At 41.2% G+C, this 19781-nt stretch overlaps 1 protein-coding gene across 1 annotated transcript; it reads right to left on the reverse strand.

The window, feature by feature from the left end:
• Positions 1 to 17575: 17575 nt before the first annotated feature.
• LOC308086497 (actin, cytoplasmic 3-like) lies at positions 17576 to 18703 on the reverse strand (the record flags this gene model as incomplete). Its single annotated transcript, XM_080430050.1, has 1 exon — positions 17576 to 18703. The coding sequence occupies one exon, from the start codon at positions 18701 to 18703 to the stop codon at positions 17576 to 17578; it is 1128 nt and encodes a 375-aa protein (XP_080286176.1).
• Between the last annotated feature and the right edge of the window lie 1078 nt (positions 18704 to 19781).

The raw sequence follows: 19781 nt of genomic DNA on the forward strand, positions 1-19781 counted from the left end.
CGTACACGAGTCACCACAGCTTAGTGATGCAATGCATGGTAGCTAATGGGATAATAATGGATAAATAAAATCTCCAATGTTTGTTATATGTGCTGTGAGAAGAGTTAGGTTAGAAGTCGGAGAAGGAGATGGAGGAGGTTGTCTGTTTTTTTTGTCACTGTATCTTATGGCTGTATCTCACCGGTGTCGAAGGTGGTGGAGGTGGCGTTGACGATGCTCTCGCAGCTCTCTGACAGGGGGGTGACATGCACCACGATGCTCTGGCCACAGCCCATTCCGTCGATCTCGCACCAGGTTCCTTGGCTCGTGCAGCTCAGCACCACTCCGTCGTTGTCGATCGCCACGGCTCTGTAGGAGTCCGCCCCGAACACGGGCGACCACGACACATGTGCGGCAGCGGTCGAGCAGCTGTAGTCCACCGATACCGACGTCACTGCGCTCAGTGCTGCAGGTTAACAAAGGTCACATGCTGTGTGAACATCAGTGGTGGAAAAAGTACTCCGATATTTTTACTGAAGTAAAAGTATCAATACTGCAATATAGAAATACTCCGTTACAAGTAAAAGTCCGGAATTCAAAATTTACTTGAGTAAAAGTACAAAAGTATTGGTATCAAAATGTACTTAAAGTACCAAATGTAAAAGTACTAAAATGTTTGAAAATAGTAGATCTACAAACTTGTAGATCGGCTATTTTCAAATAGTCTAGGTATAAAATAGGGCTAAAGTGGTTAATGTATGTTTTATAACATAATAATTGATAATTGCAAAGTAACTAGTAACTACATTTTTCAAATAATTGTAGTGCAGTAAAAGTACAATATTTGCCACTGAGATGTAATGGAGAAGAAGTAAAAGTACAGAAAATTGGAAATACTCCAGTAAAGTAAAACTACCTCAAAATTGTACTTAAGTACAGTACTTGAGTAAATGTACTTAGTTACTTTACACCACTGGTGAACATGCCCCTCTGTTTGTGACAACAAAAATGCTACAGTCAAAAAAATGTTATCCCATGTGTGTCCTTTTGAAAGGAACCACTCAAGAAACGAAATGCAAGTAGGCCAAGTATTGTATTTGTTCTTTTCTTAATTTCACTCTATGTGATATACTAACTAAACGGGGCACAAAATGGCTCAGAAAGTCAGAGCCATAGAGAGCCCTGGGCACACTTTTGCCCAGGTGATAAGTTGTGTCGCTCTACCTTGCGTATACTTTCATTTAATCGATTCGACACAGACCTCAGAACTGTTGCCCATGAATCATCGCCTCAAGGCAGAGGATAGGTGTATTCAAAAACAAATGAGAGATGAGGATAAGATGTATTTAAGAGGGCTAAAGAACAAATAAGAGAATGAAACTGAGGCGTACACTTTGCATGTCACAGTATGACAAATAGCTGTCAGGCTGGCCTACCATCTATGCTTTTCTCAGATTCATGTTTATGTAACAGTCCCTAACAACAAACATGTTGTTTCAGCCAACCAAATCCTTTACTCCGGGGGATTATTTTCCTCTATCTCTGAAAGGAGCATCCTGGAGTGAATAGCTGACCTAGATACTAATCACCAAGTTACTGATATTGACTTGGCCCCTGCCGCCGACTCACTGTTGGTGGTGTATACGTAGTCAGTGGATTCGCCAATCTCCAGGAAGGTGTTGACCGAGGACACGGATATCAGGTACGAAGAACACGGCTGCATGTCGTCCAGGTCCTTATGGACGTCCGTGACGTTGGCCCTGTACGGCGTGCTGCTGGGGTCGCCCAGGTCCTTGACCGTGATCCCGTATATCAAAACCCCTTCCACGGGCGTCCAGCTCACCCGCGCTGTCCGCTTGCCCGTCTGCTCAGCCTTGACCTCCGCCGGTGGCTGCACCACTACACATTAAACATAGGAATTCAGTTGAAAAACAGGAGAAATGCTATCCCAGTGCTGTTCTTAAGACAACAGGAGAGCTTGACTGATGTCAAATGATCATGAAGAACTTGACTGTAGTAGGGTATGGAGACATCAGATAAATGGCAGTATTTTAATGACACATGTTTCTCTAACAGAATCTGGCAGCTCACTCTATAAGCCTGAAAGCTGACATCAATATACAGTGCATAGATAGGCCCACATATTGATGCAGGCTATTACATAGGCCTACAGTATTTCATTAGTCAAGGCTATGTGTGAGTTAATAAATAAATGTTAATTTGCATTTACAACATTGCCAACTACTACTAATAATAATACTAGCCGAATAATAACAATAATAATAAGGGTAATAATAATAATAATAATAATAATAATAATAATAATAATAAGTGTAATAATAATAATAATAATAATAATAATAATATTAACTTAATAAATAATAACTATGGGCCTAAGTAGGTGTCCCATCTGTGAAAATAGCAGTTGCTTTAAACGAGTGGAAACGTGGGCCTACTAGACCAGTGGTTCTCAACCTGTGGGTCGGACCAACGCCGGCAAAGCGAGCCGTTGTGAGCTTGTAGATCGGACATTTTCACAATATGTATCCGTGGAACAGAGTCAAACTAAATGTAACGCCTCAACTCCTACAATTCCAAGTGCTTGTCAGGGTGGGTGTGTGTGTGTGTGGGGTGGGGGGGGGGTCCCCATTTTAAATATATGATCATTTGGGGGGGGGGGGGGGGTCGCGGCCTGAAAAGGTTGAGAACCCCTATACTAACAAGACCACCCCATCCCATGCCATACTGAAATTCAGTAGGTTTCTTGAATTTTGGAGAGAGAGGAATGGAATGGCTGGAACAACTTACGGGTCGCCTGGGACCTCACTCTGCTGCTTCCTCCCAGGCCGGCAGCGTTGGCCGTGTAGACGGTGAAGTCGTAGGTGGTGGACGGGCTCAGGTTGGACACCACGGCGCTCAGGTTGCTGTAGGACAGGTTGTAGCGCTCCTGCGTGGCCGTCGACTCCACTATGAGGTCGTAGCGGTCCGTGGAAGGCACGTGGCGCCATTGCACCTGAATGGAGGTACTTGATAGTGCCCTGGAGTCGGTTATCTGAGAGGTGTCTGGGACTGAAGAGGGATGACAACGGGGACAAGGTAGTAAGACCACTGATGATTTCCGTATCAAAAGCATGAGTGAGGGAGATATTATTCATTTTAACCGTAGGCTACGTTTTAGTTTTACTTTTGGCTGTCAAAAGCGGTGGGTGAAAAAAAGCTTGACTATACAGACATGCTGAATAATGACCCGAAGCAAATCACTGCCATTCTTCCACATAATCACATCCACTTTAGTTCAGACACACATGTACAGTGTTGAGTTCCTCCCTTAAGACAAATGGTGCAGCTCAGTGGTGGTAAAAAGTACTCACTTTTTTTATAAGTAAAAGTATGGATACTGCAATATAGAAATATACTCTTTTACAGTAAAAGTCCAGAATTCAAAATGCGCTTAAAAGTTCCAAAAGTAAAAGTAGTCATTATGCAGAATGTCCCATTTCATAAGTTATCACTTTTGAAAATTGCAGATCTACAAGCTCACAACACGTCGCATTGCGACATGTTGTGAGCTTGTAGATCTGCTATTTTCAAATAGACACGTTTCAAATAGGGCTGAAGTGGTTAATGTATGTTTGGTAAATATAACACAAATCAACAAAGTAACAAGTAACTAAAGTTTTCAAATAATTGTAGTGGAGTAAAAAAAAAGTACAATATTTGTAGTGGAGTAGAAGTAAAGGTATTGAAAATCGGAAATACTGCAGAGTAAAAAAATCTATCTATCTATCTATCTATCTAGATGGATAGATAGATAGATAGATAGAAGGAGTTCTCCTTAACGCTATGGTATTAAACGCTATGGTATTTTCAATCCTTTCCCCTGCGCAGCCTCTCGTCTTCAGTAAAAATAAAAACTACACTTTCGCTACTCATCAAAACAAAGACGGTTTTAAGATGTTGAAAGCCTACTTTCTTTAGTGGCAACACTCGGAGCCCCCCACCTCACGTCTAAAATACACTTTTTGGCCAGAAAAGAAAATATTTCACCTGTTTTTGGTTACTCCACTGCGCCCCCTACAGATGTGGTCAATGGAATTGTTTTATGAACCAGATTTTTCCTTCCGGTGAAATATTTTGTTTTCTGGCCAAAAAAATGTATTTTAGACGTGAGGTGGGGGGCTCAGAGTGTTTCCACTAGGGGAAATCGTCTTTCAACTCTATAAAACCGTCTTTGTTTTGGTGAGTAGAAAACTTATGTTTTTATTTTTACTAAAGACGAGAGGCTGCGCTACAGCGGGTGTGCGGGCAACGGCCCAAAAGTACCATAGCGTTAAGGAGAACTCCTTCTAACGCTATGAACCAGAGCTAGATAGATCGATAGATCGATAGATCTATCTAAATAGATAGATAGATACAGTGTTGAGTTCCTCCAGCTCTTACCTGTAGTGGCTACACGTGTATCCTGACAGATCACGTTGTAAAACTGGAACACTTTCACAGTCACAGTATAACGGGCTCCGGGTCTCAGACCCTTCACCACCTTCTCGGTGTCGACGGCGGGTAACGTCACCACGACGGGCGCGATGTCCGTCGAGTCGATCACCCGGAGGTCCAGGAAATAATTAGTAGCCCACGCGTTTCTGTTCCATTTTATGAGAAGCGACGAGGGTCCTGGAGACGTTATTGATGTAATATCACAACCTGAGTCTGGGAAGAGATGGAGAGGATGAGGGGTCAAGAACACTTTGAACTGAAAGCACAGATAAAAAGAGCTTCAAGTATTCAAACTTCTATATAAAAAAAAGATATAGTAATATATATACAATATATAATAAAAAAAACTAAAGTATTCAAACTTCTATAGGCCTATGAATATTAAATGGAAACCAAAATATGCAGGAAAAAAGAAAGAAAAAAACAGGTACATAATTTGAACTGAAACCACACATAAAAAAGAGCTTCAAGTATTCAAACTTCCATATAAAAAAAAGTATATAAAACAAAAGTATTCAAACTTCTATAGGCGTGCAGTATGAATATTAAATGGAAACCAAAATATGCAAGAAAAAAAAAACCCCAAAAAGAACAGGTGCATATTCAAGTAGGCCTATTTGGTAGTGTTTTTTCTTCTCCCTCTTTCTTGCCTATAATTAGCTAATCCAGCCTCTTTCATAGGCTAAAATGCATTTCAATTTGAACTTTGATTGCAATAGTATTGGAAGACTTAATGTACATTCTCCATGAAAGTTTCAGCAGCTGCACCTCCTTAATGTTTCTTAACTTTGCTGTAAAATGCTTTGCCACTTTTTACAATAGGCTATACATTTACCTCTTAACCACACTCTTACAGTTTGTCTAAAAGCCATTGATCTAAACTATAGTTGTCTTACCTTGTGCTTTAGTGTATGGTATCTGTAAACAACACATATAGAAAAATAGTTCAATTACATGCTGACAATATTCTAGTGTTAAATTGTATTATATGTTGTCATTATTCTCCATCAGGTCTGCATACAGCCTATGTTTAGTGAGAAAAGAAAAAAAGCCTCATATTTACCTGAGTTAGAGATACCAATGCTAACGAAAAACCTATTGCTCCCAACAATCCCATGGTCGACATTGACTGCCGCATTGCAATAACTTTAGTGTACAAGTGACTGTCCAATACAAAAGGTGTTCTGGATTCTTTTGAGCGATGCCACAGGTACTAGTGTTGCCTGGGAGCCAATCAGAGGGCCCCAAATGGGGACAGACTCTCCCCCAATAGCCCCAGGCAGTTGAGAGGTGGCAATGGTGAGAAGACTATCTCTCTCTCCCCCTCCCTACAAAGTTTCCATTTGACTCACTATAAGTCAGAGTTATGATCACCTCCAATTAGATTCGACAATAATTAACTTCACCCATCAAAGTACACAGAGGACAGTGTGTACAGTGTGTATTGTATACACATTGTTGTCTCAAGTGACAACATCGTAATTAGCATAATGTGATATTTTGGCATGGCTATTGTGCGTTATATTGAGCACATTATGTTTCTTTGATAATGTATATGGAGTTAGGGTAGTTATTGTAGTTAAAACATTGTTCCAGATGAATGCTTTTGTAATATTTGGCATCATTGCCACAGTTGTTGGTCTGTCAACTAAACTAGCCTAAATATGAAGCAGTAGTGCGTTCCTTGTCATATTGACTAATGGCTGGTTGACAATTTTATTTTGCAGAAGAATATTGTTTGAATGTGACCACTTCAGACTTCATGCTAGAATTTTGTTTACATTTATGATGTTGCAAAGTTTGGTATTGCTGATATTGTCCTCTTAAAGATATTTATATCAGAATGAATTTTGTGTTGTACCAATTTGTTGTGCTATATACCATGAGTGAAGCATGGCATTATCTTAAGGCCATAGCACAAGACTTTCACGTGACAAAAATGCCCTTGCTCAGGTGAAAACATCATTTGTGTTGAAAGTCAGTTGTCAAAAGCTAGTATAAATGTCTAGAGCAGGGTTCTTCAATGGTTTTCAGGCCAAGGACCCCTTAGATGAGAGAGAGATGAAGCAGGGACCCCCCACTACATATTGTATAACATTGTGTTGCAAAATGAACCTTTTCATAGATTTCATAGATGGCTTCATAGATTTGATTTGATTTGATTTGATTTATTTGCACAACATTTTTGTATACATTTACAGGACATGTTAGTTATTTCCGAGGGAAACATTATGTGATAGCTGTTGTGCCGGTGAGGTAAGAAACCCTGGGGGGCTTATGTGAGAACCTCACCGTTTACATTACATATAATAAGAGTTATTTAATATTAAAAACAAAGACAAACAGAAAAAACCAAGAAAATATAAAAAGTATATACATATACCTATGATAAAGGGTATAGGACAGTCTGACAGCACTATCATCAGTGTTGAGCAAAACCTCTGATGAAAATATTAGCTCTACAAGCTCACAACGTGTCACAGCGAAGACCCCTTAGGGGTCCCCGGACCCCCTGTTGAAGACCCATATGGGTTAGAACATGGCACTCTAAGTTATCCCTTGCGTACAGTAGGTCAAGGATCACTCGATCTCTAACCCAGAGAAACACAACCCATTTCTCCATGTAGTTCAGTGGTACACCAATTACCACCCATGCCCATAGGCATAGAACACTAGTCTCGCTTATAGAGTCATAGATAATGAAAAGGTTCATCAAAACAAGCTTTGCAATACAATATATATAATTAATTCTCTTAACAAATAGTGAGTGTGAGTGAACATTAATTATACCAGGAAACTGGTGTCTTGAGCAACCTAGAGGAACAACAGAAGACGATACCCTTGAAGAATAATTGGTTCAAGAAGACACACAGTACATGAGTTTTACATGACAGGAGATGACAGCAGTCTGACCAACTTTGATCCTATCTCACAGAGATTCTCTCACGTACTTGTTTAACCCATTAAGACCTGTGGCCGATTCTACAAAAATTTATGTTGCTATGTCAGTGGTTCTCAAACTTTTTCATGTCAAGGCCGCGGATCCCCATCTCAAAACATTTTGTTCCAGGGACCCCCCAGAAGCAAAGATTTGAGTTACAAACGTTCGCTTAAAAATATATATATATTCAAAGATTTGCACACATTTTCAAGTTTTTTCAAAAATAGCAGATCTATGAGCTTGCATATCTGTTATTTTTGAATAGCCAAAGAAATCTGAAAATGACACGTATGCGTTCCCGGTCTTAATGGGTTAAGGGCCACATTTTATGTAAGGACCTTACGTTGTTACCGACCTATAATCATGGCCCAACCCCCGGAAAAGAAAGACTTTTGCTGTTGACCTAACCCAGAATACAAAGTATTGCATAAACACCTATAACGGCCCTTATGGGATCGACAGTATCTCACTATAGCCTCCTTCCGTCTCCCTTCCGTCTCTCTCTCTCTCTCTCTCTCTCTCTCTCTCTCTCTCTCTCTCTCTCTCTCTCTCTCTCTCTCTCTCTCTCTCTCTCTCTCTCTCTCTCTCTCTCTCTCTCCCCCCTCCCTTTTAGTTAAATACTACACCATATAAAAATGACAATGTATATGGCTATAAAATTCATGCCCATTTTTCTCTCTGTTCATTACTTTATTCCTATCTCCATAACATGGGAACACAGAGAATGACCTGAACCAGAGAGATAAAGGGGAAGGGCGGGGCTGATTCGGTAAAGGAGACAGGTGCCACTGAAACCCAAGGCAAGAATGCAGACTTGGGAATTGGGACTCCATCTAAACAAGATACCACTTAACCATCCATGTCATGCCTGGAAATATTGCTAAGTTCTTCTTCAACTGCGTATAAACTGCAGAAGGCTTGAGACACGTTAGAATTTCTTAAATATTGAAGTTGAAATAATTTCTCAGAAAAATATAATCCCTCAGTGGACTGTATGTAGGCTAACATGCTAGGCTGAAAGGGATCTTTTATCACTTGAGAATAAAGGGCTATCGCCTCTTAGTTCCTGCACTGTGCGTTAGAAAGAAGGAAGTCAACATGAAAGTGGATATGGCCCACAAAACCCAGCCAGGGAAACCTAAGATGCCCTGCTTAAACAATGGGGCAATTTTGAATCACGGTGAATGGGACAAGTGATGTGAACGCCTTGATTTTTACATTGTATTTTTATGTGGCTGTGATACGGTCTTGCCATAGACACTTACAGGTCACAGTTACTGAACACCCGTATGACGCAGCATTCCACTCATTTCATTAAAGTCTAAATCATGCGTTAGATAAAAGGAGTCGTGTGACGTGTCACTCAACAAAAAGAACATTTTTAGCAAAAAATGTGATGTGTCAAACAACTTCTTTCGCAGTTGAAAATGTGTTTTTTTAGAGGCATGTCCCACACGACACCTTTTTCACCAAATCATAATTTGACTTAATGAAATGAGTGGAATGCTGCATGCTATATGGTGCAACAACACAACAGTGACCTGTAACAGTCTCTATTGCAGGACAGTATCATAACAATACAATGCTAAAATCAAGGCGTTCACATCACATCAAATATGAGGTAATTTGTTTTCTTTTTTTAATAAACCAGGTCTCCACATCAAACTAATCCAGCAATAAAGAACACCAATCTAGTGTCCCTTTTATCTGTATATCATTGACGGTTACAGGCAGTACAGGAAGAGAATCCTGCTCAGTATGAACATGTTTTATAATACATTCTATTTTTAATTGTTTTTTCTCCCATGATTTTGTAACCCATTTTTTCACCCATTGCCAATTGCCTATGTAATTCTGGGTGCTACTCTCCCTCTGCCAGCTTAGGGAGAGCCCAGAACTGAGCTCATGCCTCCTTCAATGCATGAGGAGCTCGCAAGCCGCTTCTTATCACCTGACAGGGTGGAGTTTCTTATTTACCGTAAGAAATGAATCTTACTGCTTCAAAATCTTGGAATGTCATTTTTTTTTTTTTTTAAGATATTTTTGGGGGCTTTTATGCCTTTATTTGACAGGACAGTAGGCTGACAGGAAATGGGGAGAGAGATGGGGGGGGTGACACACAGCAAAGGTCATCGGGATCGGGAGTCGAACCGCCGACACGCTGTAAAGCTGGATTACCAGCGTGTGTGGTATGCGCCTGGACCGCTAGGCCAGCGGACAAGGTGAAAAGGTTTTTGAATAACCAAATTAGTGTTCACTATTCTAAGTCTAACATTATCTAAATTACTCATAAGAGAGGCTTCATACATACATAAACGATAAATGTATGATAAATGCAAAGAATCCTTTTTGGCATTCATTTCTTAGTCATCTACAAATTCATATGAATGACCAGCTGTCTCATTCGATGCTGACAAGTTAAAATGAACTAAATAAGTTTGTGTCATATATTTTGGACTGGGAAGGCTGGTTCTATTTTTAGTTTTTTTTAAGATTATTATTTTTTGGCTTTTTGCCTTTATTGATAGATCACAGTAGGCTGACAGGAAATTGGGAGAGAGATGGGGGGGGGCGACACGCAGCAAAGGTCGACACGCTGTCAGGCTGGCATTGCAGCCTAGGGTACCTGGACGGCCCAGGCCAAGGCTGGTTCTATTGAATGAATTTGCCTTATCACTCGCGTGACTCGAAGCTCTGATCATGATTAAAATATAAACCGGATGTGGAGCCTCCTCCCCACTTCCGTTTCGTCTTTACAGTCGCGCAAATTTATCCTAATATAAATCAAAATAATTTAAGTATATTTAGCTTGCTGCTTAGAAGAAATGGAAATTAAGAAATAAAATGTAAAGATATTTTAAAATATATTTTCGTGAACGGAAGTGCCAGTTTCCTCTCTCGGATTTCGGGAGGTGTAGTTCCAGACTCTATATAGCATTCATAGATTGTGGAATAGTTGTCTGGCTACGCGAGACTGTGACAGCAGTGGTAACACAGATATGTGTGTGGGGAGGAATCAATTGGCACAATAATTTAATTGGGGAGAAAAAAAGGGGTAAAAATAATCGGCTTCTCTAAATTTAGAAAGAAGAAAAAAAGATAAAATAGATTTGGTTTAGAGGGAAAAAAATATGTGACCAAGTATAGACCCCTGGGGGATCACAAAGTATATAGGGTTTAAGTGGTTAACATGTTTTCAATATCATTTTCATGATTTATTTCACAACATTTCCTCTGAAGATATTAATTTCTCAAACAGGAAGACAGAAACTGGGAAAATGGGACACACATAGGTGTGTGCTCTCAACAAGTCTGAGTTGTATCATTTCCTTCACCATTGTATTTCCTTACAATTTCCTCCGCAAAAATATATTACGTAAACTATTGCATACAAGAAAGAACAGGGGAAACTGTTGCGCCCTTCTCTGTCCTTTGTTCACGGTTGACTGCAGGTGCGGTGGTCTCAAAAACATAAAGGAAAACTGGCAGAAAAAGACTCGCTCGCTGCATAAATAATAAGGAAAACTCCTTAGACAGAGACTTAAGAAAATAGAATGTATTTATTTTTAATTGCTCCTACAGTGCTCTGTGCTCATTGTGAGGGGTGAATTTAAAATAAGCAAACGTTTCGTTCCTGGGACCTTCGTCAGTGCTATATGGGTGGATCACACACAAACAAGTTGCTTTTATAGGGCTCCTGATCACAACTTGTTTCCAACTATTGCATACATAAAGAGGTGTGTGTGTGTGTGTGTGTGTGTGTGTGTGTGTGTGTGTGTGTGTGTGTGTGTGTGTGTGTGTGTGTGTGTGTGTGTGTGTGTGTGTGTGTGTGTGTGCGCGTGCGCGTGTGCGTGTGCGTGTGAGCATTCGTGCGTATGTGTACGTGTGTGTGCGCGTGAGAGTGCTGTTGTCTTTGCATGGGAAATATCAGCGTACGTTTATTTCCTTATGTTCCTCAAGGGTACTATAGGAACATCATTAGTTTATTCATCAGATGGGGCTGTTACATAAAGCGCACCCCGTTACATAAGTCTGTCTGCATGCCGAACCTCTAGTTTTGGGTGGGGCAAGCAATTAGATATTTTTTGCCACAAAGCACCACCTGCCTCGCTGAGTCATGTTCCTGGCTTGTATTAGTTGTAAATGGCACTCTATTCTCATGGGAGAGAACCACCATGCTATTATCAACCTTATATGGTTTAGACTTTACAGTGCTGTACGTTGGGGAAAATACTGAAACCATCTCTATTGTATTTGGAGGGAACATATAGCAACTGATGCCTGTCGTTGTGAACTTCTATACGTTTATGATGAGTTTACTTAGAACAAATACCCATACTTGGAACCCTGGGGTTGTTCCCTTTTAGTCAGTGGTGGAGTATACTCGGATGTTTTAGTTATGTAAAAGTAGCAATACCACAATATAAAAGTACTCTGTTACAAGTAAACTTACAGTAACAAAATATGTGTACTCCAATTTTCCAGAATTTGCAAACGTTTAAAAAAATAACTGATCTAAAAGCTCACAACAAGTCGCATCGTGACGTGTTGTGAGCCTGTAGATTGGCTATTTTCAAATGGCTGAAGTAAAAAAGAGGGCTTAAGTAGTTAATGTATATGTTTTAATGGCAAAAAGAAGTGGACATTCAGTGAAAATAGCAAATCTACAAGCTCACATTGCGATGCATTGTTTGTAAGCTTGGTGGAGATTTGGTGTAGAGAGAGTGTACACCCCGGGGTCAAAAGGGTATAAAGGGTTTTAATAGGGTTTAAGTGGTTAAAATACCTACATAAATACTGCATATAGCCTCAACGTAGGATAAATAAATAGTGGAACTATTTATCCAATTTATCCAGTCCAGAGGTGAGGTGAGGTGAGGTGAGGTGAGGTGAGGTGAGGTGAGGTGAGGTGAGGTGTGTATGTGTGTGTGTGTGTGTGTGTGTGTGTGTGTGTGTGTGTGTGTGTGTGTGTGTGTGTGTGTGTGTGTGTGTGTGTGTGTGTGTGTGTGTGTGTGTGTGTGTGTGTGTGTGTGTGTGTGTGCGTGCGTGCGTGCGTGCGTGCGTGCGTGGGTGGGTGGGTGGGTGGGTGCGTGCGTGCGTGCGTGCGTGCGTGCGTGCGTGCGTGCGTGCGTGCGTGTGAGCATTTGTGCGTATGTGTACGTGTGTGTGCGTGTGAGAGTGCTGTTGTCTTTGCATGGGAAATATCAGCGTACGTTTATTTCCTTATGTTCCTCAAGGGTACTATAGGAACATCATTAGTTTATTCATCAGATGGGGCTGTTACATAAAGCGCACCCCGTTACATAAGTCTGTCTGCATGCCGAACCTCTAGTTTTGGGTGGGGCAAGCAATTAGATATTTTTGCCACAAAGCACCACCTGCCTCTCGCTGAGTCATGTTCCTTGCTTGTATTAGTTGTAAATGGCACTCTAATCTCATGGGAGAGAACCACCGTGCTATTATCAACCTATTATAACCTATATGGTTTAAACTTTACAGTGCTGTACATTGGGGAAAATACTGAAACCATCTCTATTGTATTTGGAGGGAACATATAGCAACTGATGCCTGTTGTTGTGCAACTTCTATACGTTTATGATGAGTTTACTTAGAACAAATACCCATACTTGGAACCCTGGGGTTGTTCCCTTTTAGTCAGTGGTGGAATATACTCAGATGTTTTACTTATGTAAAAGTTGCAATACCACAATATAAAAGTACTCTGTTACAAGTAAACTTACAGTAACAAAATAAATGTACTCCAATTTTCCAGAATTTGCAAACGTTTAAAAAAAAAATCACACCCAGTGTGAAGTGAGCGGTGTTATTTAGAAACAACAGTGGTCATCACAGTGATGGAAGCTCACTTAAAAAAAAAGAAGGATTTTTTGAAGTGCGTGGTGCTATTTATAGGTTATTATTTCATCATGCGTCTCGCTAGCCAATCAAAGCAAAGGGTCTGAATAGAGTCAGCCAATCACGGTACGGCGAAAAGGGTGTGAATAGAGTCAGCCAATCACAGTACAGGGAAAGACGAATTCCCAACCCCACTTATAGGAGCGGCTACACCGCTCAATAACTGATCTAAAAGCTCACAACACGTCGCATCGTGACGTGTTGTGAGCCTGTAGATTGGCTATTTTCAAATGGCTGAAGTAAAAAAGAGGGCTTAAGTAGTTAATGTATGTTTTAATGGCAAAAAAAAGTGGACATTCAGTGAAAATAGCAAATCTACAAGCTCACATTGCGATGCATTGTTTGTAAGCTAGGTGGAGATTTGGTGTAGAGAGAGTGTACACCCCAGGGTCAATGGGGTATAAAGGGTTTTAATAGGGTTTAAGTGGTTAAAATACCTACATAAATACTGCATATAGCCTCAACGTAGGATAAATAAATAGTGGAACTATTTATCCAATTTATCCAGTCCAATTCAGGGACTTGTTTTAACAATTTCTTTGGACAACATGGAGTTCTATGACATCCGGATACTAGTGATATTTGTTTTTGGCAAGACAGACCATACTTGTCTGGCAAGTATGGTCATAGGCTACTGTGTGTTGACAATATGAAAACAATTATCAATTATGCTGGCCTTATGATACAAATGTGCCACTCAAAAATGGATATGGAGTGGATTTCTTATTCAGTCTTTTCCCCCAGTTTTCAGTCGATTTCCCATTCAGTCTTTATCTCTACCAGCTACCAGCTTATCTCTGGTATCTGGGTGGCACAGAGGAAAAGCCTAGCCTTATGAAACCAGACGAATCTGCCAGTGCAAATAAAAAAAAAGGAAATAGCCCTCGGTGCAGTGATATTAGTCTGGCCATGCCAGGCTAGGAAAAGCCACCGACACGGAGACTAGGGCTTTGAATCCTCTTCGGTGCATCTGGCTTCGCCGGGGGCGCTCCAATTTTGCCCGTGTTGCCGGTGGGAAGCCAGGCGGGGTCGACTCCTACAGGTTGGTCAAAATGCCTGTTCAGCCATGGCCGCAGCACTATGGGGATGGCGTGTGTTCCTCAATCTCCACGCGTGAAACTCCCAGTGAAACTCTTCACTGTCAGAGAAGCGGCTGGTGACTTAACTTGTATCGAAGGCTCAGAGGAGACACGTGCCTTATCCACTCCCTCCCACGTGGCCGACTGTAGGGGTTAACAGCAGTGACACTGTGTGTCTGTGCTTTCATTCAACAATTCTCCTCCTTCAGGCCATTCAATGGCAGTGTGCGGGACATCATAATTCCATTGCTATCTTCTACTGTCTTCTACTGTGGGTGACAATTGTTGTTGCAGATGTGCTCCACATCCCTTCTCTTATGACGATTCTTCTGTTGGTTCGTGTCCAGTTGCTGATGTGACACATTATTTGTGAGCTTGTACAGTAGCTCCGCTCTTTTAGTTGTTTTAGAAAATTCGTGAAAACATTGTATTTTTAAATAAATTAAATATAATGAATGACATGCCCGGCCTGGGCCGCTGGCGTAACGGTCCAGCAACTTAGGCTCAGTGTATGACAGCGTGTCGCGGGTTCGAGTCCCGATCCCGCCGGCCTTTGCTGCATGTCATTCCCCATCTCTCTCCCTATTTCCTGTCAGCCTACTGTCCTATCAATAAAGGCATAAAAGCCAATATATATATATACATGTATATGTATATGTATATGTATATGTATATGTATATGTATATGTATATGTGTATGTGTATGTATATGAATATATATATATAAATATAAATATAATTACATGCCCAAAATAGGAACGGCAGAAAGTGGTATAGAATTTAGAATTTGCCTCATAATTTACAAATGACTGATATAATTAAATGATAATTCATAACTTTTTTTAATACAGTTGGTCCTACTGATGCAGTTGCTGATCTCTATCAGACTGCACTGTACTGTATCTTAAGAATAAGAACTTATTTTCAGATTGCCAAATGTCTTCACACACCAATCTTGCATAACCACTCATTCATCCCAGCCCACATTGATGGAGTGTTCTTTGTCTGGAGGGAAAGGTGATAGTGCTTTATAGGTGATCTCTATATAGATAACAGGATAACTACATTGGCCCTGCAACCTAAAATCAAATTCAATCTCTTATCAGTCTAATTTCTTCCGTTATCGGCAAAATAGACATTGTCTTCAACGCATCATTCCCTAGTTTGGTTCTAAGGCAAAAGGGCATCACAATGTACAGTATGATCTCTTGTCTCTCGCTTTGTTTAGATTTTTCTCTCAAGGCATGAGTTCTGATAGAGATCAGCAACTGCATCAATAGGACCAAACTGCAGCCTCATACAGTATTTACAGTAGGGTTGCACAAGAATGACCTGGATGCTGACGTGTCTTGAGTCGGGAAGAAGGATCATCTAGGATAGAAGTGGACAAACTTATTCAGGAATGACCCACAAATATTGATCCATATGTATGTCTGTCGGATCCCCATGTAGCATTTATTATTGACAATTACTTGTTTGACTGCTGACAAAAGACATGTTTTAATAATTAATTGAATTCATTATTTAAAAATTATAGAAAGGGATAATGTTAAAATTGTTCTCTTTTTCTAGTTATTTATTTATATATTTATTTTTACATATTTGAAGAAAGTATATATGCTTTGAATTGTAATATATATTGTATTATTTATGTATTTACTTATTTATTTTAAGATTTATATTTGGGATTTGTATGTATATTATTTCAGATAGGGCAGTGTACAGGAAACCAAGGGTAGAAAGAAAGCAGACATGCGTTATGCACTAACTGGCTGAGCCAGAATGTGTCACATTCATTTGAATAACAAAAGTAAAAAAATAACAAACAAAAAAACACATTCAGATTCACATCTGAGATTAACTCACGTTCATATGAAATACCCGGTATAGAAAATATCTTCATATGCATTTAACCCACACATGACATGGTTGTATCCAACAAAACTGCTGCGCATCACGACACACAGAGAATAATGAAGCCCTGCGCCAGAGACTAGGTGTTCGAATATACCGCTGTCCATCTGGCCTGGCCGGGCGTCCACTTGAACACATCAATATAGTCATCAGTGATCTGTTCTATGATGTCAGTCATTTCTATATTATTTGGTCATACCTAATATACACAGTATATATGCTAATTTGTACATATAGTACTGCATCATCCTATGATGAATCGGAAATAAAATATGGAGATTTCTGTGTTTGTCTGGGACCTACTCGGAAACGTTGCAAGTCGGGAACTATGCAAGTTGGAAATGCATGCCCCACCCAATTATGCAATACCCGTTGTACCCATTGTACCAGTCTGTCTGTGTACCTTTTCTATATATGGAGTTCCGTGTCTAGGCCAGTCTATGACATCATATTGATGACATCAGTGTACTCCTTATATGGGGATTTGGAGATCCGCTGAAAATGTATGCCCCACCCAGCTATGCAATAACCGTTGTACCCGCTTGTCTTCAAAGATGGAGATTTCTGTATCTGTCTGTCTGTCTCCCTTTTATTATGCCCATGTATGGAGCATCCATGTCAGGCATGCCCAAAATATGGAGTCTTTAAGACATCATATTCATGACATCAGCAGACTCCATATAAGGGGATTTGGGTTGGATCGGCGGTTCTGGACAACCGCCTATCCATCCGAGTTGATGGCGGGCTAATCCGCACCACAAACAATCTTGTGTTCCCCGGCCCGGAATGGCATTGCCATTTCTCAATGTTGAGGTGGTGATTAATAAGCCAAGGCGGTTTTACCAGAGCCCTGTTAGTCAGCATTACCTGCTTCCACCTCTCACAACGAGGACGTAGGGTTGGATTTTGAGAGGCAAACATTATTTTTTTTGTTGGGGTGGCTCAACCGAGTAAGAGAACATACCATATATTTCACACAGAGCTGACCCCGGGTTTGAATCTGCCCCGAGGCACTTTCACTTTCATGGTATGCACTCTTACTCAGTGGGCCACCCCATTATTTTGTTTTACGCCGTGGATAATCTCGCAAACCTTTTTTAGCAGCATATGCTGGCAGTAGGCCAAGGTGGTCCACGTTTTTTTTTTAGGTTTTATGTTTTTATTTATTTATATAATTTTATAAAGGTAGCCAATGGGGGTTGGATCGGGCTTTAAACCTTGCCCAAATTTGGTGGGTGAAGAAACTTCTGTTTTAGAAGCATTTGCGGTGGACGATGGTGGGGCCGGACTCATCGTATTCCTCCTTGCTGATCCACATCGACTGGAAAGTGGCCAGGGAGGCCAGGATGGAGCCTCCAATCCAGACAGAATATTTACGCTCTGGTGGGGCAATGACCTTGATCTTCATGGTGCGTGGGGCCAGGGCTGTGATCTCCTTCTGCATCCTGTCACTAAGGCCCGGGTACATGGTGGTACCTCCAGACAACACGGTGTTGGCGTAGAGGTCCTTACGGATGTCCACATCACACTTCATGATGCTCTTGTAGGTGGTCTCATGGATACCGTAGGACTCCATACCAAGGAGGGCAGGCTGGAAGAGGGACTCTGGGCAGCGGAATCTCTGATCGCCAATGGTTACGACCTGTCCATCAGGCAGCTCATAGCTCTTGTCTAAGGAGGAAGAAGTGGCAGAGGTGGCCATCTCCTGCTCAAAGTCCAGGGCAACGTAGCACAACTTCTCCTTGATGTCACGCACAATTTCCCTCTCGGCTGTGGTGGTGAAGGAGTAACCACTCTCTCTCAGGATCTTCATGAGGTAGTCTGTGAGGTCACGACCAGCCAAATCCAAACGATGGATGGCGTGGGGCAGGGCGTAGCCTTCGTAGATGGGCACTGTGTGGGTCACACCATCACCAGAGTCCGTGACAATACCGGTGGTACGGCCAGAGGCATAAAGGGACAGCACGGCCTGGATGGCGACGTACATGGCGGGGGTGTTGAAGGTCTCAAACATGATTTGGGTCATCTTCTCCCTGTTGGCTTTGGGGTTCAGGGGGGCCTCTGTGAGTAGGACAGGATGCTCCTCAGGGGCAACTCGCAGCTCATTGTAGAAAGTGTGGTGCCAGATGTTCTCCATGTCATCCCAGTTGGTGACGATTCCGTGCTCAATGGGGTACTTCAGTGTTAGGATACCTCTCTTGCTCTGGGCTTCGTCACCAACGTAGTTGTCCTTCTGGGCCATACCCACCATCACTCCCTGATGTCTAGGGCGACCGACGATGGAGGGGAAGACGGCACGAGGGCCGTCATCTGAGGCAAATCCGGCTTTGCACATACCGGACCCGCAGTCAAAAACTAGTGCGCTGATTTCATCTTCCATAGTTGAACTTTGTCGAATGAACTGTGTCGAATAAACTTTGTCGAAGAACCTTTCAAGGTAACAAGCTTTAGGTAACTGGTATATAGCAAGGTTTTTCCTTTCATTTTATATATTTTTTTGCTGTGATGTAGACGTGATGTAGACGTGATGTAGACGTCCATAGTTGGTCCATAGTAATATATTTTTGCTGTGATGTCACTGTGATGTAGACGTGATGTAGACGTGATGTAGACGTCCATAGGTGGTAGTCTGATGTCATCAGTCATCTCCATATTTGGGCACGGCAGTGTAGGATGTCCATATTTGGAAAGTGCATAACAGGCATAGGGGAAACATGCACAGACTGTGAAAAAAACATAGTGTTTTTTTTTGGGCGGTGAAAGCGCCCCTATAAGTGAGGTTTGGAAATTTGTACAATTATCTTGGGCAGTGAAACCGCCCCTATAAGTGATTGGCCAATCACAATCTATTCAGGACTGTGATTGGCCAGTGTCACATGACACATGTGCATAGCCCTATATAAGAAACCATAACTTAAAAAAAAACCATAATATGGTTTTTTTTAAAGTTATGGTTTCGTCCATCATAAAGAGTGTTTCAATAAATGTATTTATCTTTTGTACATGATTGGTTGACTCCATTCAGTATTGTGATTAGCTAGCAAGACACCGCCCACTTCACACAGGGTGTGATTTTTTCTGTATTTTGTGATGATATTGAACTGTTTGGCGAAACTTTATATGTTTATGAATACCAATGGAAATAAGACCGCATGGACTATTTTGGACGTACCTTTTAGACAAAGTGTTTTAACTGTACTTGTGCTGTTTTGACATTTCTGCCTAATAAAATATTCAATCAATTTAATCAAAAAACTGAACCAGTGACCAATGGGCTACCTGAAACTGAAGAAGAGATGCCTGATGCAGCCCCTGAAACAGGAGAGGGCACACCCACAATGTTTTCAACATTGTGACTTGTAAAAGTTGATAACTAGCACATTAAGGTTTGTGTCTTTGATGTAGCAGTCTACTCTAGACAATAAGTCAACATGGTGCATTAAAATGTTTGTTTGGAT

This window comes from Gymnoscopelus braueri, assembly GCF_963280865.1.
Source record: "Gymnoscopelus braueri genome assembly, chromosome: 6".
NCBI lineage: Eukaryota > Metazoa > Chordata > Actinopteri > Myctophiformes > Myctophidae > Gymnoscopelus > Gymnoscopelus braueri.